Here is a 23,279-nt window from a genome sequence, read left to right as displayed (position 1 = left end):
CAAAGCTATTCAGAAGCATACTAGTTATTGGTGAAGAATATTGAACAACTGGAATTCCTAGAGATGATTCAGAGATATCAAGACAAACTTTGCAAAACGTATACAATTTTCAGCTCACCACTTTAGTACCCATCTCCGAATCAAAACTACTCTGTAGTGCTGCAGCGACAGAATACCTTTCCTATACTGTTCTCATCCTCTCTCGATTACATGCATGTTAATGCTATTTCCAGCCACTTATCTCACTTCCACTGCTTCCCAGAAGCCCTGCTTCCCTTCAGTCTAGATCCTTACCAAGCGGATGAATGTCTACATACTTATACATTGGATGTATGATTACTCTTGCAACTATTATATATATATTTTTAAACAAATGTACATGTCATTACCGATAAGTAAAACCGCAACTCTGTGTAATAGTGTCCCCGAATATTAAGATAACCTTGTTAAGTCACAGTGTGAGGGGGTCATGCCATCAAGGGGATACTCAGACACTTCTTAAAAATAGACATTTTAATAAGACATTTTTCAGTACTTGGATCCGACGACCCCAGTCCTAGCAGACTAGTGGCTGGCATGTTTGGAGGGGCTACACCCATAGGGCCAATGCAGACTTTGGCTTCCCAGTCACCGCTGCGGATTCTCATTTCCCCTACCAAAGTCTGTAGCTGTTGCCAACATCTTGTCTCCCAATTGCTTTTTTTGTCATTGTGAAGGTAGCCTTTGTGTTTTTTCCTGTAGCCTCGTTCGCTGCACTCTCACTTGCTTTTTCTGAACACCTAGGCTGTCCTGTAGTGCCCACAGAGGTTTTTTTTGTCACCAACCCCAAACTCTTTATCTATCTCTTACTACCTTGCACCCTCCTCATAGACTGCCTTTGCCTCATTCTACAAACTAACGTCGCGATGGTGTGTTGGTGAAAACTGGTTTATATTTTTTCTCCAGTCACTCTTTTTTTTATCCCAAAACATAGACAAACTTGGTCTCTGTGCCTTACTGCACCCTTTACCAGCATGTTGTGTTAGCGGTCACTGGTTGTTGTTTTCTTTGGCGGTTAGCTGCCCATCACCTACACCTCACCAACCAACTGCGCCATGTTTATTCCTATCTCTTTGATAAATGCTTCTCTGGAATTACCAGTTCTCATCACTGAAGTATACCAACTAGGGCATAACCTGTCCATGGTTATTTGCATTTCGGGTCAGAGATACCTGGCTTAGCAGATTGGGCTGGACTATTTCTATTGGAGCAGGGTCAAGACTGATCTGCATATAGCCGAGTCTATTCTGAGGTGGCATTGTGGGCAAACAAAAAACAAAAAAACGATGGACTGGGAAGCTGCCCCATTTAATTGTCAGTGGCTGAGATCAATTCAAACATCCCTCGCATCACTTTTTAGTTTACTTCAGTCCTCATCACGGACGTTCGGCACCAGTAGAAGACATGGCGAGGTATATTTTATCAGCACTAAGCTCATGTTTTTGCCCCAAATGAGCGCCTTATGAAATCCTTCCCCAGGCACTTAGCCTCTGTACTGGGATCGATGAACTAGAACCCTGGACATCCACCCCCTGCACCCAAAGCAATGTTCTCGCAAAGATCTCAAGCCCACGATTTTTCAGAAATGAGAACACGACTGAGCTGATGTCAAAGGAATCATTAAGATGGTCTTAGAATAAGAATCTACAACAAGAAGTGAGATTAACCCCCACTGAGTGATAAATGTAATCCAAGATACACATTTCACTCAAAATGAGTGAGCTGATGCCCCACGGTGTGGAAATGGCATCTATTGTGTGACAATGTAATCCAAGGTGCAGGATTCACATCAAATGAGTGAGACAGTGCACCAAGGAAAGGAACTCACCCACAATGGGAAAGACCGTGCTTTGGCATGTAACCCATACTCAGTGCTCCAGGAATGGACACTTGTAGGAAAGTGCCTCTTTTTGACATGGTCATCCCCACTTTTTGGCTGGTATCTGGTGCAATTTTGACAGAAGTGCACTGGGTTCCTGCTATCCAGTTCCCCCGTGTCAGAGCCCTTTCCCCAAAACTGTACAATTGTTCACCCAAATGGCAATTCCTTTAGCACCCTTTGTAAGCCCTTAGTAAAGGGTACCACTGGTACCTAGAGCAAGTAGGCTAAAGAGGGTCCCTAAGGGCTACAGCATGTATTGTGCCACCCCAAGAGACACCTCAGCACCAGCCTGCAAACTGCCATTGGAGGTTGCGTGCCATGGGGAAGACATGACAAGGCATGCTTCCTGTGTGCCATGCGATTGACACTGTGAGCAGTATAGGTAACCCACCACCACAGCAGGCCTTACAGCCCTATGCCAGGGTACACTATACTAAATGCGTGGGAACAGCTCCATGAGCAGATATGTCCATGTGATGTCTAAATAGATTCTTAGATATTGCAAGTGAACAGGGAAGTTATTGTGAGTATGTACTGGACACTCGTGTACACAAATTCCCCAGCTAAATGATAGCTTCACCAAAACTAGAGCTGTTTGGTATCAAACATCTCATATTAATAATCCCACAATGATTCCAATGGTGTATTTATTAACACAAGCACCCAGAGGGCACCTTAGAGGTGTCCTATTGAAAACCTACCGACTATTGGTGCTCTGGCTGACTTATGTAGATGAGCCTGCCACCAGACAGATTTCTCACCCCCTGTATGTGAAAGTCTGCACTCTCTAAGGGCAGAAACAATGCTTGCTCCCGCAGGGGATGTGTTGTCAACTCCTCCAAGCAGGATGGCTAAGTGATCAGCATATTAAGGAAGGAGGCGTCAAAGGCCTCTGCAGCCTTTGATATGCCCGGACACAGGAAATGCCCCCCTGCTCCATTTGGCATTAGGACAGGTGGGAAAATCGTAAGTCAGGAGGCTTGTTCTCCTTCAGGCTGGTACCACCCCTAAAGTGGGCTACCTGATGTGGCCACAACTTTTAAAATTCCACTATCTTAGTTTTGGCGGAATTAGGCTCTCTGGGTCAGGGTTATGTCCACTACCAAAAGAGAGTGGTCATATAGAGGGTGTAGACAACCTAAAGGTACGTAGCCCGATGGCTACTACGCGTCACTCCCCTTATCGCCCCATAATTGAGTATTTAGGTGGCACCCCAGACACAAGGAATGTAGATTCAACAAATCAAGAAGACAAGGACACCAAGAGCCGCAAGAAAAAGTGAGAACTGAAGACGGCTGTGAACTTCTGGTGCCAAACCCGGCCTGCAGCATCAAGTCTCGACAATCGCAACTCATCCAGCAGCCGAACTCTTGCCAAGAACCCCGTGGGTTGCCAGTTCTTCGTACAATGCCAATCTCCCTTGGAGTAGAGGAGCTACTTCCCTGCAGTCTGTAGACACCGAAATGCAAAGTCCGGTCTACCGATTTGCAGCTCCCCGGACAGCCCAACACAGCAGCCCCCATTGAAAGGGCTCCTGACCATCAGATCTGTCCCTCCACCAAGTGAGAGGACATCAGGACCAACTGGACCAACACAGGACCACTACCCGGGGTAGGGAACCCTTGCAGCAAGCAGAGACTGCAAGTCTAGTCGGGAATCTAAGACAAAGCAACCCCCACGAAACCGAACCCAAATAACTGTATGCCATGCATGTCTTTTCTTCCATAGGAAAGCATTGTGCGTAAAGACGAATTTAAATGAACATTTTACTTTCCAGCTAAGGTCGATATGGATAAAAGTACATTAGTTTATAGACATTTTTTTTCTCAAAATGTATATAAAAATACAACTTATTTTTCTACATAGGTCATGGATTTATTATTGTGCGTCTCATTTATTGCCTCTGTGTGTTTGTCAAAAAATACTTAGCTCTACCCTCTGATACACCCAACTGCTCGCCCACACTACCACAAAAGAGAGCATTTGGGTTATCATTTGTGCCTCTGTAAACCAACTTGGTTTTCCTGGACTCTACACAGTGTATCTCCTTTTGGTCCACTATATAAAGAGCCAGCTTCCTACAACACTCATACTCAAGGAGTGACTGCTCCAAGACATGGGCCACACCCACCAAAAGAGATAACATCTCGAAGCTTGAAACTTATCTCCAAAAAAGTAAAAATGTGCACCAAAGTTTAGCGGTCTCTGCTGACTCTTGTAACAAAAATTAATATTCATAAAATCGACAAACAGATGGGTTTTGGGGCGTATTCTTCAACCCCTCGTCGGTTAGACATTAGTTCACACTTTTCATACGCTTAGCACAGCATACAGCAATGGGCAGCTGGTCAGACCAGTTCAGTCACTGGGTCTCTTGCATCGTCATGTATTACATTTTGCGTAGTCAAATGTTTATAAAACAGAAGTGTCCTGTCGTGCCAGGGCTGGCAAGCCAACACTATAAGTTAGCAATGCTTTGGTTTCTTTCCATTCTTTGTTCTTTTCTAATCTATTTAGCATTGTGGTTAAAATAGGTCTTCAAGATACTGTCATTCAAAGCCAGTAGTACACGGTTCATCATAGTGGTTTTAATACACTTAGAAAGGCAATGTCTTGAGCTGGGTTATGCAATTTGTTAATATTTCAACAGAAAAAAATAAGCTATATGTTTCTAATGACATGAAAAATTTTAAACTAAACAAAAACTACATGACTAGTTATGCCGTACTAAACTTCATCAGTATGGCTCTTGAACTAAGGAAAAAATATGAAATGTTTGCACAATGAATATACTGTACTCAAGAATCTTTCGAACTTGGTGCATCTTGGATGTACCCCTTTTTTTAACGTTTTACGGGATCGGGTTTTAGGTAATACCAGAAAATGTATTACTTGGTGCTATATAAGATTGTCTGTTTTTTAGCAACTTGTAAAGGATTTTAAATGCTTAATATCTAAGAACTTTTATGTATGTATATTTAAAGACATTTGCGACCAAATGGCCGAGTAAAGTGCACTCTGACTAGCTACCTTACTAACCAAAATGAAATCCTGCTTTCTGTGTAGTTTGCTGAATCTGTACCAAGGGATCAGTAACATGCTAGCTACAATCTTTACTTTTGATCGCATTCCCACAACCGTGTCCTCTCTCGTTTTCCTGTGGCTCAATCCTCTTTCTGTGATTTTTTGATTCAAGGACCCAAAACATTGGAATGGTAAGTTCGAACTCATTTTAAACATTGTTACTTTAAGTTCCCTCCAATGTCTTTCCTAAAGAACACCTCTTTTCTCTCTGCATTCCTTGTTGTTGATCACAACTATTTGGATTTGTATAAATAATGTTACTCTTATGAAAACCACTCTGGTGTAAGCCTTGGACAATTGAAAATTAAATTAAATGTTACTGAAAATAAACGCACTTTAAGAACCAATTACTCTGGCTATTTACTCCAACTCAAAACATCTAGCTATTCCAGAAACCCCAAGTAAAATCACTGCTTAAACTACGGAACAGCTAAAAGACCCGTTCCTACTTCATGGAAGTGAAGTGGCGAATATTAATCAAAATAGTCTTCTCTGGGAGAAGAGGCTAATGGATGTTCCCCATATACACTACACCAGCAAATATTAGGGTCATCCAAATCCCTAATTTATGCAAGGAAATAATTTCTCTGTGAGCAAAACTCTACTTCAGCTAATGGAAGATACTAGAAAAGGAATCCTACCAAAAGTGACGATGCGTAAAATAAAACGTCATGGTCCCATATACTTTCTGTGGCAACCCTTTTTATGTGAATATTATACTGTCAATGGTCTTGGTCATTCCCAGAGCCCTTTAAATGTGATACAATGCCTCACTTTAGCCAGACCAGGGATGCGAACACGGTTATGGATGTTTCACAATAACCTTTACTGGGATGTGATCACCCCACTCTTAGGCCCCACAGGCATAAAACGCTGCCTCACACCAAACCGATTCAACAAAACAAGATATTCGAGACCACGAGGGAATGATGGCCTCATGCATAACATCATGACCTAGCAGTCTTGTGAACCCCCAGAGTGATCACATACTTACCGGGATACTTATCGGCCTTGGAAAGAAAGCCATTTGCTGATCTGCAAGAGAATTAGATGGGGAAAGTGTGCATTAAGCCCAAAGCACTATATTAAATCATCACACATTTTGATGTAAAGGAGAATGCTTAGCCATGGATACTGACTACAATACGAAAGGATTGTTCCTGTTCAGTGTCACAATAAAATATTTTTTACTCACTATATCTGAAAATTGGTATTGAAAAAAACAAGTCTTCATTAAATCATGAGACTTTTATGGGTGCACTTACAATCACACCTAGCACTTACCATACCTGCCCTCCCACCAAGAGACTCCTCATCCACAATAACTGCACTCACCCACAATACTTTCCTCACATGTACAGCTTCCATTGCCAGACTCAACTGCAATGCAACACTCCAGAATGATTTTCTTTCTCAGATGTAATTAGCCTAGACTCCTTTACCCAACCACTTACGTCACCCACCAGCTCCATTATTGATACAGCCATTCATTCATAGCATGGTTAAGAAAAATCTTCCAAGGAACCACTTCCATCTCAACCATACCATATTGACAGGGCAACATTATCCAACACTGCACTCTTCTCTTTCAGTGATAAAATTAATTTGTCACCCCTGTAACCTATTCCATACTACTACAAACAGACTCCCCACCACTTACTGAATCTTCTTACCATTATAAATGTGTAATGCTTTTATCACTTTCACAGGCTGTCTGATCTGTATGCAGTTGTACACTCAGACCAGAAGGTGGGGTCCTGCGAACTAAGAGGAGCCGCTGAAACAAATCAAATCCCTCTGCCCAGAGACACATAACTGGAGCCCTTACTCATCCTAATTTGTAGTATGTATGTGTAAAGTGTGTTGTCCATTGGAGACAATGTAAGCATGACTGCACTAGGAAGGTCCTACCCAAGCTCAGGAAATGTATGTATCTTCACCCTAACGAATTTCAAATAACTGTGGCCAGGGTGTTGATCTTGTCCCAATTGGAATATGTCAACGTTCAGTATCTGAGTCTTCCTGACTACTTAGTCATGCGTCTACAGGCAATACAGAACATGGCAATACGCCTTATTTTCAGGCTACCCACATATGCATCGGTATCTCATTTCTGTGAGAAACTTCATTGGCTTCCAGTGCACAAGCGTATAATGTTCAAAACTTTGACTCTGGTCCACCAAGCCCTCTACAATAGAGGTCCTGCTTACTTAAATGAGAGAATCAAAGAGAACAGACTAGGAAGACTGCTACAATCTAGTAGCGCTGGCCTGTTAACAACCCCCCGTTTCCGAAAACATTGAAGAGGGGGGGGTCCTTCTTTGTGGTCAGAGCAGCAAGTATGGGGAACCAGCTCTCTGATCATGTGAGATTAATAACAGAGGAAGCATTCTTCAAGAGGGCCCTGAAGACACATCTTTTTAAGCTTTAGGACTTGGTAAACATTTGAGGGCTCAGCCCCTTTTCACCTGTTATTCTATGCTGACCGCCGGGACACTCTCTGAGTAACTGTGCACTATATAAAAGACATTTATTCATTGATGGTGCTCGCCTTGTGGGGAGCTCCTGTGCACGGAGGATAGGACAGCCTGTTTCTTTCCTTTTCTGTGATGGCGCTTTTAACTGGAGTTACCTGCTGGATGTTAGATAGTTCCTCCTCTCTCCGTTGAAGAATAGGTGCCCACTCCGATCAAGTGAAACTCCCACTTTTCCCTGTGTTGCTGGTGTTAGCTTGCAGCGTCTGCACCCATTTCAATCCAAACCACATTTTAATTTGATCAGTGTAACCGGTCTAAATTAAGACTTTCACTCGCAAAAGAGCAAACACAAACAGGATGCAGGGACAAGATGCACTTCATCAGAATTGCAGAAATAAATTGACTTTTGAAAAAGGAAATCTTTGGTGGACTCAGGGTTCCCATTAGCACCTCAAAAGTGGGCCAAACAATGGCCCCCTCTAGCTAATAATGAGTACATTATATAAACTTCACTAAACCCTTTACATCAGTGCCGAGAAGATGCTGGGTTAGAATGTTTTCTTATATTTTGTGTTATATTTAAGTACATATATATTTCTCTGTACCGACCCCTTACTTGTCTTTACTGGTTGCAACTCCCAGCTTTCGTCTCTTCACTACCCATGAACCCCTTCCAGTCATTTCCACATTTAGATTAAATGCTTTGCTCCCACATGTGTCTGTTAGGAGAAGAGGCTGTGATGCGGCAGAGTGTTTCATGGCCCAATCTTTTGTTTTTGAGCATTATTCACAGGTCGGTAGCTTGTGCCAAATGAGCCAAACAGAAAAAAAGACCAACAACGCACTTTGTACCCATCATCATTGATTCAACATTCAGATTATATCTATTATGTATTGTATGTAACTCCAACATGTTATTTCCCAAGCACGTCAGAACTTGGCGACCCGGAAGAGTGAAGTAGAGAAGAAGGATGAAGACATAATGAGGGGATGACAAGGCTGTGGAGAAGGTTATTTTCAAGTTCCAACAGAAGGCAGCACACGAATAATAATGGCAAGAGTGGGAGGAGAGGAAAGGTGAATGAGTGGGAATATAAATGGGGGAAAATGGGAGAAAAGAGTGGGAAAGTATATGGAAAATTGGGATAGAGGTAGAGAGATGGAATATATGACAGATTGGCCCTTCTAACAATCACAGTACCCGTTGCTTTGTCTACGCAAATATAAATATTCTACAGTGTTGTTCCTTTCACATTTCAATGAAAAAGCACAAAAACCTATTGTAAAGTCTGCATAAAGAGGAGAGCCCAATGACAAGACAATTAAATGTGCCACACAACATCAAAAATCATCCTTACTATCCGAGCACGAAGATTCCAAAATAAAATACAAGCTTTCTTAGTTGATCTCTAGTCTTTTAAAGCCAGCTGCTGTGATCTGCACATGTTGCTATTAATTCATTTCTTCTTAGTAAGTGAGGTAGTAGCAAATCCCCATCTAAAGATATGTGGGGCATACTGGCAATTCATGAGTTAAGCTATGATGCAGTGGCTGAATGATGACAAGCTGGCAATTTCTTGACAACTACCAAATTGCTATAACATTAGCAAAGCAACTACATTTCTGTACGTCTCACATTAGAATCAATGCGGCACACAATTATGTTCATGGTCCATGCGAAACACTGCAAATCCCACCTCTCACAGGGTAGAGACCACCTTTTCACACCCTTTGAAAGTTACAACTTTCTTTCTTGCAGATATTGAATACCGCCTGTAGGAAATCAGTCAACAGGAGAGGTCCAATTGAAAATTGTTTTTCTGCCTTACCTCACACCAAAAATTGACACGGTGAACACTGTACACCAGAAGAAGTAGGGAAGAACCCCAAAGCCTTGAGATTGAGTAGTCTTCCGCGTGAGCTTCCAAGCATCGATCCAGCAGACAGGCATGGCCAAACCCTTTACCAATAGGAGGCGGTGTTGCAAGTTTCCTTAGTGGCCAACCATTATCTTCTAAAAACGTCCACAGCCATTGCACCCCTCACACCTCAAGATGCACCTGTGCAAAAGTGGAAGGGGAAAAAAGGCTGATCATCCAGTGGTTTATAACCACATGTGCATAGGCTGGATTATGACTAGGAAATTAAATTCCGATCTCTACGCAAACAGGAGTTCGCACAGGGATCCAACTTTAGAGCTGTGTGATATTTATCACAATATGTTGTTTTGCCCAAACAGATTCCTTCACATAGAGCTCGGTAATATTTGCATGGGGAAGTAAAAACATGTGAATTTTAGTGGGATAAATAATGAACTAAATGTTATGCCTTACAAACAGGCCCGAAGCAAATTTCAGGAAATACTGCATCAGGGATTATCTATAGAATGCATTAACTATCCCACTCTATTCTGACACGGGGAGCTGGAGATACCCCAACCTATTTTGAAACCATCTATACTCAATCTTAAAAGGTTTATCATGTATCTAATATACAGGGAAGCAGCCTGCTTGCAGGAGCACAACCTCCTGCTGATCATCTTCTGAGGAGCCCACAGCGAAACTAAAACAGTTTACAATCAAAAGCCATTCTTTTAGATCATGCAGTGGAGATTTTGCAGACCATGTAGTTGAGATGGAATAAGATAAGGCACCAATTTCAGCATGGAAGGTTTAACAGAATGCCCTCAGCTGCTCCCACAATATACTCAACACGTTTAGGAAATTGCAGAAGCACTATGATGCAGACAGTGATTGGTTTTATTTACTGCTGCTGTTGCGTATATCATTTATTAGTGTTGCTAGGGTATGTTATTGATGCATTTTTGTTTGTATGTTTTTACTGTGATATTAAATGTTAGTCTTTATCATGATATTAATTTTTTTGATTGACGCCTTCAAGTTTGGTTGTCCATGTAGTGATCTGAAAACAATGTCTTAGTGCTCCAGCAGTATTTCACAGTTATTAATTCAAGGAAAGCCTAACTGCCACCCTCAATTAGCGGTTCAAGCCACTCACAAAGTATAAATCAATTGTTTGTTGAAAAATAAAACAACTTCTGATCATGGATTTATTTGTTCTATTATATAAAATGAAGAACAACAGTAGCGTTTATGAAACGGGCATAGGAACACCAACCATTAGCTGGACACCCAGAAAATTCAAAGGAAGGACCCTGAGAAAAATAACCTTGGCAGAATCTCGGAGAGAAACAAACTAAATATCAATTAAAATAGTTGCAAGCCGTCTACGGTTTGGAAATCTGAAAGAAAAAAAACAACTGTGCCAAAGGGCACATAGTTGACAGAGTATAAAAATCATACACGCATACATCCACTTTATAGTCAACAGGCCTTCCACATAACAGAGTAGGAAATTCTCCTCGTTGTATCAATGGAGAATATTCTAATTTATGGAAGCATAAATTTGCTAACTGCCAAATATTATATTCATCCAAAATATGCATGCGGGCACATAAAAGAAAACAATACTTGCCAACAAATCACTCTATACGCCAAAGCACTATAACCACACAAATATCAATTGATGAAACTTCTACATTCCAAACACACATACATTCACATTTTGATCAAAACACTGTCCAAATAATAGAATATAAAGCTCTTGACTTATAAATGTAGAATATGTTCATGTGTTGGAGTTTAAAACACAAGAACTACCAAAGACTAACTTCACCCTAAATATGCATATAGGAGCATGCAGGAAAACAATACCTGCCCACAAACCCATGGCATAAGACAGAAAACAATAACCACAAAAAAAGCTATATCTCTCAAAACACTGGGCCTATAAAGTTTAATTTTCAGATGAGAAGAGAGTTGTTGCAGGAACTTTAAATTTATGAGTCAAATACAGAGCTGAATGATTGATAATATTGTGTCCAACACCCATGGACAAAAGATTTATAATCAGATCTCAGAAAAACCTATATGATCCCAAATAAACTATGCTGTACCAACAGAGAAATAAGTTGGACCACTTATCCCCTCTGGTCCGATTCACAAAACGTACTCACATAAGCGTACACTTACATTTAAAATAACTCTTTGACTTTGGTGGAATTCGGAAAGATTTCTATAAGTACATCTGGAAAGCTGTGGTGGTTGCATAGTCACAGAGTAGTCGCACCTGGTAATCATTTCTGCAAACGGAAATGTAAGAGGTGTAAATTTCGGCCTGAAGAAACGCACCCTTGCTACACTCCCTTTAGAGCTGATATCATTCCATTCGCACCCCTAAAATTAATTTACTGTTGCTATTGGGGGGAGTAAACTTACCAATGGGCAAGACGCATACAGCCAACACCAAGAATACTCCAAAGAGGAGAGACATTCAGACTCGAATAAACAGACTTGTTCGAAATTGTCGCAGCACTGTACCATTAAAAACAAAACAGGGATACTGAAACCTATATTAGGTAAATCACTAACACAATGACTTAAAATGCAACCGCAAAGAAAAATAAACTTGTTCTCCATTTTAAACTTCGAATTCAAATTACTACACAATATTAGAGGTATATCAAAGAAATGCAATCGGTGTAACCTAAAATAGCATTCAGTATTGACATCTTGAAAAAGTGGCCACACGGAAACAATAGAGGTAAAAATATGTCCTGAAAAAACCAGAGACATGGGGCTCCAACATCGGCAAATGGTCGAACTGCTGTTGGTGATAATGTAAAACATTGTTAAAATTCACAGAATATTTGACCAAACATTTCCTGACACACAAATAAATCTACGTGAAACAAAGGATCTGCAATGGTTGAAAATTAGAAAATCCAACAATAGCGTATTTCAGAATCGTGCAAATCTAATACTCTACAAAAAGGCAGGATAAATTCTTGACCAAATACAGAAACATTATTCGATTAAAAATGATCTAGTGGGGGCGTGGCCAAGATGGCGACCTGATCGGACGCAGGTCTCTGTGGCTCCCTGCCCCGGCCCTCGCTTAAAGCACTCTAACACGGCCAATTCAGGCCCCACGACCACAGCACTGACCCTCACCTGCTCGCGGCTGCGGACTGCACCGCCAGCACGGCTTCGGAGCCTGCCTGACCAAGGGGGGGATCGACGGCGAAGCAGATCTGAGATCGTAGCGGAGGGAAATGGCGGACGCTACGATATGCCCGCCGGCGCTGCACTAACAAGACGTCGCAGCCCGCGTAGGGAGAGGGCTGGTCGGCTCACCGCCGGTTATCCCCGAAGGTCCTGCACCCTGCAAACTCCAACCAAGAGACCACATCCGAGACCCAGACATCCGCCTCCCCCCGCAGCGGCCCGGCCGAGAGGAAGAGAGACGCCCGCGGAGCCGTGAAACTCGAGGCCCCGGCTCCCGGGCCTACCACAGCGCGGGCCCCACGGACCCTGGCGGACAGAACCTGGGCCTGTGTGGCTACCGGTACAACCTGCGGAGGCCAGAGGTGTGTGTAGCAGCCCGGATCCCGTCCGGGACGGGCCGAGCGGAAGAGCGGCCTCGTTGGCGCCATTTGCAGTGACGAGGCGGGAACTAGTAGGAGAGGTGTCTGGACGGGACACAGGGACCCTGCCGCGAGGCCGGGGGTTGCCGCATTCAGAAGCTTGGAGGTGAGGAGCGATCTTGAGGGTGACGAACGGGAGACTCGGGGGGCACAATCGAGCCCCCGGTGGTCGACATTGTTGATTCATGGCAACCTAGGCTGCCGGTCACAAGAGGGATTGGCGGCGGCACCCCACGAGCAAAACCCTAGCACCGGCTGGGCGACCGCTGCCGTGGACTGAGCACCCGCGGACCTTCTGCGGCCACCGCGCCAGGAAGAGTGGCCCACTGACCCAGAGGTGCGGGGATCTGAGCTACCGGCAGTAACCGCCGATCACTCCGAGGCGCGGAGATCGCTGCGCCGCCACAGACATTCCACCTCCACCTACCTGGGCAGTGAGGAGAACAGACCGGAGGGCTCGGCCTCCCATTCCCTGGGGCGGTAAACCGGGACGCGGGGGGGGGCGGTGTCCCAAGGTCCGCGACGGGGCCTACGCCGCGTGGCCGCCAGCTGCCACCGACGAGACCACCGGGGGTTCCTGGGCAGCCCGGAAAGCAGAGAACCCTCAGCCTGAGGCCGTGCCTTGACCAGGTCTTCTTCCAACCGCCGTGCTGGACGCGCGATCACCGACATACTGGTGAAGGGTGCAACCAAAGGGGAAAAGAGCCCCGACAAACCGACACAGACGGCTCAACCTAGGGATGGTGACCGAGCGGACGGAGAAGCGCCAGCCACAAAGTCCTTTATGGAAGTGCTCTTCACCTCCCTCAAGGAAGATATTCAGACCCTGAAGCAGGAGATGGCAGGGGGATACAAAGAGCTGAGAAGGGATATGGATGAAATTGGAGAAAGAGTAGCAGAAGTGGAGACAGCGGACGTTGCAAGGGGCGAGGAAGTGCATGTCCTGCAACAAGAAATAATTAGACTCCAGGAGCAACAAATGGACTTGCAGGCACACACAGAGGACCTGGAGAACCGCTCAAGACGCAATAACATACGCGTCCGGAACGTGCCCTCAAAGACCGAAGGGGGAGACGTGACGGCCTATCTACAGGGCCTGTTCAGAGACATACTGGGGGAATTGGACGACTTTGAGATCAGGATCGACAGGGCACACAGGGTAGGCCTCCCACGACGAGCAACCAACCCCCCACCGGATAACCTCGCCTACCTCCCGGACTTTCCCCTCAAAGAACGCATCTTGAAGGTGGCCCGGCAAAAACAACCCATCATTTATCGTGGCCAAAGCGGTGGAACTCTTTCAGGATCTGTCCGCAATCACCCTTCAAAAGCGGCGGGCCTTCAGAACAGTTACGGCCTTTCTGCGAGAGAAGGAAATCCCATACTCCTGGGGACACCCATTCCGCATCATTTTTAAATGGAACGGGTCCCTGCAGCAACTCAGATCACTAAACGACACATGTGACCTACTGGGCATCCCACGCGAGGAGGAAGGGTCGGGTGACGACTCAGGTGCGCCCCCATCGCAGTCGATGCTCCTATCAGGCGATAGAGGGGGCTGGCAGAAAGTGAGGCACAAGCGCCCTAGGAAGAAGATTAATAAGCCTGACCCCGAAACGGTGGCCCTGGAACACGCAGCCGCTATCCAAGAGGTGTCAAAAGACACAGCCAGCGCACCATGAGACATAGTGGTTGGGGCCTTGACAAGCATGGCCGCCACGCGGCGAGGGGGAGGGGGCGGGGAGCTGACGGGTTGCCGTTGCCATGGCCTACCCATCATCGTTACACTTTACCACAGGCCCAGCTGGACTGTTGACTGGACCTGGGACAATGTTCGCTAATGACTCTTTCACAGTTGGGGTAGGGGTAAGGGAGGGGGGAGCACAGGAGGGTGAGGTGGGAGTTCGGGTACCGGGGGTGTGTTTTGCTCTCCTTGTCCAGGGGCTTTTGACTCCGCAACCCGGCTCCATAGGCTGATCCACATCAGACAGGGGAAGACCCTCCCACAGACATTTGCGGGCCAGTTGCTGCGCTTAGCTAACCCCATGACCCACTCGCAATGACACATCCTTTGACAGTGCTCACGCTTACCGTGAGGGGCCTTAACAACCCGGTCAAGCGCAAAGCGGTGCTGTCCTTTCTGGAACGCTCGAAGGCAGACATCTGCCTCTTACAGGAAGCTCATTTAGTACCTAAGGATCACTATAGACTAAAGTCTCGATCCTTCCCCTGGAAGTTTTTCTCGTCTGCCCATAAAAAGGTAGCGGGGGTAGCGATACTGGTGGCCAAATCCTTTGGAGGGGGAGAGTCCTGCAGAAGGAGGCTGAGTTAGGGGGAGGTTGCTTGTCTATTGCTTCCAGGTAGCGGGTCAAATGTTGCTGGTAGGCACTGTATACGCTCCCAATGAGGTTCAAGAGAAATTCTTGCGCACGGCCTTAGAAGCAGCCACAGCCACTACACACCCACACCTACTGCTCGGAGGTGACTTCAACCTAGTGTTTCACACCACAGCAGACCGCTCCAGCCAGAGGTTCAGCCAGGTGGGGGCACTCTCGGCGTCTGGGCACACGCACATTTCAGATTTAGATCTTGTGGATCTGTGGAGACACGCTCACCCACACACAACGGCGTACACGTACTACTCGGCGGCCCACAAAACGTCCGCGCGGCTTGATTATTTTTTGTGTTCTTCCCAACTGACCTCACAAGCGCAGAGGTGGAGATACTCCCAGCCTCTTTATCTGACCACTCGCCTGTAGTAGCGTCCTTTCACGTCGCAGCCACGCCGGGCCCCCAGAGACACTGGAGACTGCGGGATAGCCTCCTACAGGCCCCAGCCACGCAGGAGCGGCTCAAAACAGCGCTTGCTCAGTTTTTGACGCATAACGCTAACGAGGACACGTCTAAAGCCACGCAATGGGCAGCCCTTAAAGCGGTCCTACGCGGTGAATTCATCTCGATAGTTACAGCTAATAATAAGGAACGGGCGCAGAAGAGGGCCAAACTCACTCAACGCGTGGCGGAACTGGAGCAGATGCACCAACGCACCGGGGCAGCACGGGCGTGGCGCCAACTCTGCACTGAAAGGAAAATGCCGGCGGCCCTGGACCAAGACATGGCGGAATACGCCGCCATGCGCCTCAAACACGCGTACTACACCGGAGGAGACCGTTGCGGGAAGCTACTGGCGAGCAGATTACGAGAGCAGCGCCAGAGACAACATTTACGATCCCTCCAATCTACACAAGGCGCCCTTATCACTGAGGATGCAGCAATCGCTGCGACCTTCGGCGATTATTACGCTGCCCTCTACGATGCTGACCATCTACACCCGCAGGCCAGCCTGGACTAACTGCAAGGCACAGCACTCCCATCCCTAAACGAGGCGCAGGCGGCATTCCTCGATCGCCCCATTGGCCTTGAGGAGGTCGTTTCGGCGATTTCCCGCCTTAAATTGGGGAAATCCCCAGGCCCAGATGGCTATACAACGGCCTTTTATAAGAGCTTCTGCCCGCAAGTGGCCCCTTTGTTGCGTGACCTTTTCAACACATTCGATCAGCCCGGCGGCATCCCCCCTGACCTTCTAGAAGCGGCCATCTCAGTAATCCCCAAACCCGGGCGAGACCCAGCTAGCTGCAGCTCATATCGGCCAATCTCCTTGTTGAACATCGACCTGAAGCTTTACACCGGCATCCTGGCAAGTCGTCTAGCACCATATATGCAGCAACTGGTGGAGCCTGATCAAGCGGGCTTCATCCCACAAAGACAGACTAGCGACAATACCAGGTGAGTTCTTCATCTCATCGAGGCCGGGTCGCGCACAAGACCGGGCTGTATGCTCCTTCCCATCAATGTGGAGAAGGCATTCAATAGGGTGCATTGGCCCTACCTCAACCTGGTGCTACAACGCTTCGGAGTAGGAGAGGTCCTCCGTAACCATATATTTAATTGTTATCGCCGACCTAATGCAGCAGTGCGGGTCAATGGTCACACCTCCCCGCGGTTTGAAATTGGCAGAGGGACCAGGCAGGGGTGCCCACTTTCTCCCCTCCTGTTCTCGCTCTATATGGAGCCACTGGCGCAGCGGGTGAGGCGACACGACCTCATTTCTGGCATCCCCTTTGGCGGAGACACGCATAAGATCGGTCTCTACGCTGACGATATCTTATCGCTAACCAACCCGATGCAGTCCCTACGGGCTCTCTTTGTAGAGCTCCACACCTTCGCGCTGCGTCGGGTTTCAAGATCAATGTAGCGAAGTCAGAGGCCATGAAAATCTCACTGTCACCGGAGGTCCTGGAGGATGCCAAGGCAGAGTTTGACGTGCAATGGTCTGAGTCCACCATCCCCTACCTGGGAGTCCTTTTGGCGCCAACGGTGCAGGCCACTACAGAGGCCAACTACACTAGCCTCAGCATGAAACTCCGAGACCATCTCAGGTGATGGAAACACCTCACTCTGTCCTGGCTGGGCCGGATTGCAGCCGCCAAGATGACCCTGCTGCCCCAGATTCTTTACATATTCCAGACCCTACACTTGCGTCCGCCAGCAGGGTGGCTTCAGAAGACACAATCGGAACTAGCACGCTTTGTCTGGAACGGCCGACGTCCGCGGTTTAAACATACTATTGCCACGCTACCGCCTGAGCACGGTGGAGTAGGCTTTCCAGACCTCACACTATATTTCCAGGCGACGCAACTACGCACATTGGTGGAGTGGCACCAACTAGAATCAGGCAAACACTGGCTCTTTCAAGATCAGGCTGAGGCGGTCCGCCCACTACAAGGCGTCCCGTTCCTGCCGCGTGGTCATAGACCCCCCAACCTATACGCCTCAATGGTCACTAGTACAGTCCTCGGGGTGTGGGACAGGGTGGCTGTAGCCCGAGGGCACACCTCTTTCCCCTCACCGATGACTCCAATCTTCGACAATCCGGACTTCACACCGGGACTAGACTCTAAGGCCCATGCAGCCTGGAGGGCGACTCCCTGCAGAGACGTGGGACACATGTTCGACCTCAAGGGCATCCTCCCTTTCCAAAAGGTGAAAGAGAATTACGGTATTTCTGAGACAGACCGCCTGCCTTACCTGCAGATCGGCCATTGGGTACTGCACCCTTCGATCCAACCCGGGGCGCAGCGTCACCTCACCCCATACGAGAAGTGGCTGCTAACTCGCACATCTGACAAAAAACTAATCTTAGACCTCTACCAGCACTTACTCCTCACTAACATACATACCTATATAACGCAGGGAGGGCCAGATCGGAGAAAGACCTGGGGCGTCAACTCACAAGGAAAGAATGGGAGGGAGTGTATTATAGAGCTAGGCACTCGGCGCACCACACAGGTCTTACCGAAACAATGACCAAAGTTGCCACCTATTGGTACCATACACCCGAGAGGCTACATCGATGGGACCCCCGAGTTAGCGACCGCTGCTGGAGGGGATGTGGGGAACTCGGATCACTGGAGCACCTGCTCTGGAGCTGCGACAGACTCCAGACCTATTGGACCCCAATCCTTGATTTGATAGATTCTCATCTAGACACACAGCTACCTAGATTCCCAACTTATATTCTACTGGGTCTTCCTAACGCCCTGATGTACCCCTTGTAATCCTGGAGAGGGAGGCTTATTGCGCTAACGCTGGGGGCAGCAGTTCAGAATATTGTGGCTCACTGGAGGGCCGTCCAACCCCCACAACAGTTGGGCTGGCTGCATCGGCTTTGAGCGATTGTAGGAATGGAAAAGCTATCTTTAGCCAAGGCAGGGAGGGGGGCAGACTTTGCAGCACTCTGGCGACCTTTTCTGACCCTGCTGACCAGAGAATTCTGGGAGCTAAGCTGTCCCCGCTACTTGCGACTGCTGCATCTTGCAGATACCCCACTCCCGGAGCCTAGAACGCAGCCGCGCAAACGCAAAGCCCCAGCAGGCGCTATACCGGATGGCGCACAGTAAGAAAGTGATGGACTATGGTTTCTATTCTCGCTCAATGGACAAGGAGAGGGGTGGTTATGGGAGGAGGGTGGGAATGCAGGGGTTGTTCTGCCTTTTTTTTGTCTTTTCTGTTCATTCTCGCTTCAATATCAGCTCCGCTTGCACCTCCACAGCACTTCTTATGACGCGGCCGGCCCGATTGGGTTGTAGGCGGCTTGCTGTGTTACCTGTAGTAGTCAATGCTCCCGATGGTCATGAATACACACTGGCACTGTCTGTGACCACCTTGTACCCGGGCTGGCGCAGATGGCTGTATGAGGTGCAATGCTCCTGTTTGTTGCTCAGTAAAAAAGATTTAATACTAAAAATGATCTGGTAAAAAAGAAGATAATCCATGCTCAAACAATAAAACATCTTCAAGGAAAATCATCAAATAAATAAAAATAGAGCTTACGCCCAAGTTGTTTTATCGATTCCAAGGATGATCGATCTACAACGCTATCTTGATCTAAATCACTATGAATGAGTATTCTCTGCAGACAATTGGCCATGGCAAACATACCAACGAAGCTATCAGTCACGAAGCCTAGACGAACTTTATCACAGACTCTTCTTCCACTCGGATCACTTAATAGAGGAGACAGTGTTTCCGTACTTTATCGTAAAGTAGACAGAACAAAAAGAAGTAAACGACTGTCGCTGCTAAGGTACCCCTAGTCGGGAGAAAAAAACCAAAAAGGAAACAAATTCTTGCAATTCGATAACATTTCACCAAGTGGAATTTCCCAAAGCCTGAATCAGTCATACAGCAACCACAGTAATAGAAAATGTGTAAAATGAGGTAAACTTCATGTCATATTTGGCTAATCAATGCAGTAGGGTTGCTCTTTGGTGACTGAAAGACAAGATCGGACTTCGAGAAGTCAAATAACAGGATATTTTTCTTTCAAGTCATAACGAAACTTTTTGCAAATATCACCAAACAACACCCTGTTACAAATATATAAGCATGAATCGGTGTTTCCAATACGCTTATTCAAGATTACGAAAACTTGCAGCACCAACCACTAGGTACTCAATTGAACATCTAGCAAACTCTGGTAAGGAACGTTGGGCATTTTAATGAAAATGCAGTTACAGAAAGGAGGGAGGATGAAAGCACCAAACCGTTGGAAAGATAAAGGAACACACAGTATGTAAAGAACACAGCCCTTGGTGTGGGGAGGGGGGCTAAAAAATGTAAAAAAGAAATAGATGCTGAAATTGCCCTCCTTCAAAAATGTCTGATTGCATCTCTAAAAATGAAAGTGGCGAGGTTATGCAACAGCTGAACCAAAAGAGTAAGGGACATAGCAAAGCACTAAATCAATACGGTGATTTGGAATAAGAACCAAGATAAATGGCACACCCCAAAACAAATCCCCTGTTAAAAGTACATCAATTCTGATACATGCTCATTACTGTTAAACTACGATCCCTGAATGTGGCACTAACAGGATTTTTACGGATTTGCTATCCGGTTGTAATGAGGTTCTATATGAGTGGTTATAACATTACACAATTACAAACAGTGTAAGAAAAACTATTTAGTCCGGTTTTACAAAATGAAGACAGACCTACTTTACATGCAATCTAAGGAAGAAAAGCTTCAACTGTGGACTGTTGGTTTCGCACGTCGTGCCCGTTTCATCAAATTAGAGGTCCTGTGCACTGGAGCCCGGCACCAGCCGTTACTTGGTACCTCTATGTCCCAGATCCTGAAAGTGTGATTACAAGTGGGCGCGCAGCAGGTAAAATAAGTCCAAGGCAATCTTGTAGTATGTAAGATCTTTATTTTGAATTAATATTTTCAGATAATGACAACTTCAGCTCAAACAATGTGTTTCGTTCCCCTCAGAGAACTTCATCAGGGTTAAATTAAGACTTGGCGGAACCTCGATGGCAGCAAGTAGGTAGGTTTCTGAAGTAAGTGCTCCAGTATGTAGTGCCGGACACAAGTGGGCTTGGCTTTGGACACTGCTTAGCCCATTTGTGTCCAGCACTACCTACTGGAGCGCTTACTTCGGAAACCTACCCACTTGTGGTCATCAAAGTTTCGTCAAGTCTTAATTTAGCCCTGATGACGTTCTCTGAGGAGAACGAAACGGGTTGGTTGAGCTTAAGTTGTTATCATCTGAAAATATTAATTCAAAATAAAGACCTTACATACTACAAGATTGCTTTGGACTTCTTTTACCTGGTACTTTACGTGCAATGTTGAGCCATCAAAGAAGGGTGGTATCGGTGTAATAAAATTACCTATTTGAGATATGGCAGGTAGAGTAAAACAGAAGCTTTTCTGAAACATTCTTAAAATGAAAGCATACAGTTTCTCCTCACACAGGAAGTCTTTACAAAGAAGTCACGAGGGGTTCCTTACAAAACAAAAAAATGCAGATCACATCTACAATCTGCATACGCTAGCAGGTCAATACACGTAATCCCCCCCCCCCCCCCTCCTCCCCAATAAAGGAAAACACTGCTCGTGTTGTATTAATCTAAAAATCGTTCGACCATCTTGCACCTAGGGTGTGATATTAGAACGTCTTAAAAGTAGCCTGCCAGATATATGATCTATTTATGGAAACATACTCCAGACAGTGACAATGTAAACAAAATAACGCAAAGGAAGCCTGTGAAACAAGGATATCGGAATCATTGTTTTAATATATTGCGTAATCCTTTGCAGAGTTTATCAATCGCAGACTAACTTCCGAGGCCTGTAAACATAAACTGATTACATTACGCTAATGATGAAAGCCCCCAGGATAAAGGAAAATCAAACTCTTTAATACTGTCAAATCAAACCTGCTTAATATGATCCCATCCGTGAAACACCGGTTAGCTCCACTTCATCATTTCGTCATAAAGCCAATAGATTGAGATAGAAACCAGTCAAATTTAAATCGGACACCTATTCAGTGCCCAATCAACCGACCGTGAATACAGACTGGTAATAGCCCGTTATTGCTCTTTAAACGGACGTCAGTAATCAGTAAAGTTATCTCTTCCGGGTCGCATAACAACTAGTCTTCACGCAATCACTTGCTGAGCTGTCGGAAGTGCTGCCAATACATACAGTGATCTAGGAAGGAGAACGGCAGACACGTCAGCCAATAGAAGCGCGCAGCACAAAATTCTAAAGGTGCTGATTGGCTGTGTGTCTCTGGTGCGTCATACTCAGTCAGCCGCTTGCCACCCAGTCTGGCTCGCTGGGCTTGGATTGTGAGAAGCCCGAAGTAGAGAGACTTTAGCCACTGACTGCCCCCTCGCCCGGGTAGGCTACTGTCGCCAGCTGGTCTGGATGTGGCAGTGGCAACAACTTTTTTGGGCTGCTGCTTACTTTCCTGGGGCCGGTCTAGCTTGAACAGTTTACTGACTCGGGGTGCTGTCCAGGGGCAGCAGCTAAAAGTTAAAGGCATCCTGGTGTTACTGTTATAGTAGTTTATTTTTTTTAATGCATTTTTATGAAGCGCGGACTTTACCCGAAGGTGTCAGAGCACTGTACAATAGAACCAGTTACGTTACATGAGAGAACTGTTGCAGGAATGGAACAAATAAAAATAGCATGTCATAGAATCGAAGCGACGCAGGCAAAAGGCACACACTCTCAAGCACAGCAGAGGCACACCCCACATGGTCGCACCGCCCGAATCCCAATAAATTCAGACCACACCAGTTTGTTTTATGGAAGAATTAAGGCCGCAGTTTATTAGGCATTATCACTTACAAGCGATCCTTTACACGCCATTATTTCTGTCTGGCGACTGTGCGTTCTTACACAACCATCTCTGCACTGTGCCCTACATTCAGTGCGGCTCTCTTTTTCAAAGTGACTTGTCCCCGTCCTTAACCACCAATTGCCTCTGCACTGTGCCCTACATTCAGTGCAGCTATCCTTGCCAAGGTAACCCCCTCCCTGGGACACACCTTTTCCTTTCTCTCCGGGCAAGCTTCCGCTTCCGGCCCGACCGGGTAACCTTTTACCTCCGGTTTCCACACACTCCTTGGGTAAGCGTCTGCTTTAACCCAACCGGATGGCCCCTTTTGCATCCGGTGTCCACTCACTCCCGGGTAACCAGCCGGTTCCCACCCGGCCGGGTGACCTTTTCACTTCCGGGGCCCACACATTCCCTTCCGGGTTGGCGTTTGTCCCCGCCCCCGCCCGAGTTGCGCAATTAATTGTTTACTTCCGGTTCACCTGAACACAGGGAGCTCGGGGAGCTTGCCAGTGACCCCCTGGATCCTGCCTGCCCCATTTGTAGTCTGAGCCCGCTGCGCCACCTGCTTTTTGTATTCTTCTTGGATCGCTT

The 23,279-nt window shown here is 46.4% G+C and overlaps 1 protein-coding gene across 2 annotated transcripts in view; it reads right to left on the bottom strand.

Moving 5' to 3' along the window:
* JTB (jumping translocation breakpoint) overlaps positions 1 to 22,027 on the bottom strand; it is a 52,221-nt gene extending 30,194 nt beyond the window's left edge. Inside the window, exons 1-4 of one of the 2 annotated variants that reach the window (XM_086947537.1) lie at positions 21,775 to 21,960; positions 11,535 to 11,644; positions 9,312 to 9,542; positions 6,000 to 6,040 (exon numbers count right to left, since the gene is read on the bottom strand). In XM_086947537.1, coding sequence (XP_086803663.1) covers positions 6,000 to 6,040; positions 9,312 to 9,433 — 163 coding nt within the window. In that variant the 5' untranslated portion in view covers positions 9,434 to 9,542; positions 11,535 to 11,644; positions 21,775 to 21,960. Of the gene's footprint in view, positions 1 to 5,999; positions 6,041 to 9,311; positions 9,543 to 11,534; positions 11,645 to 21,774 lie in introns of both variants that reach the window. The other variant, XM_086947536.1, reaches the window with a different exon arrangement.
* Positions 22,028 to 23,279: the final 1,252 nt, after the last annotated feature.

Source organism: Lissotriton vulgaris, chromosome 12 (genome assembly GCF_964263255.1).
Source record: "Lissotriton vulgaris chromosome 12, aLisVul1.2, whole genome shotgun sequence".
Taxonomy (NCBI): domain Eukaryota; kingdom Metazoa; phylum Chordata; class Amphibia; order Caudata; family Salamandridae; genus Lissotriton; species Lissotriton vulgaris.
This window is presented reverse-complemented; position numbering and strand designations above follow the sequence as displayed.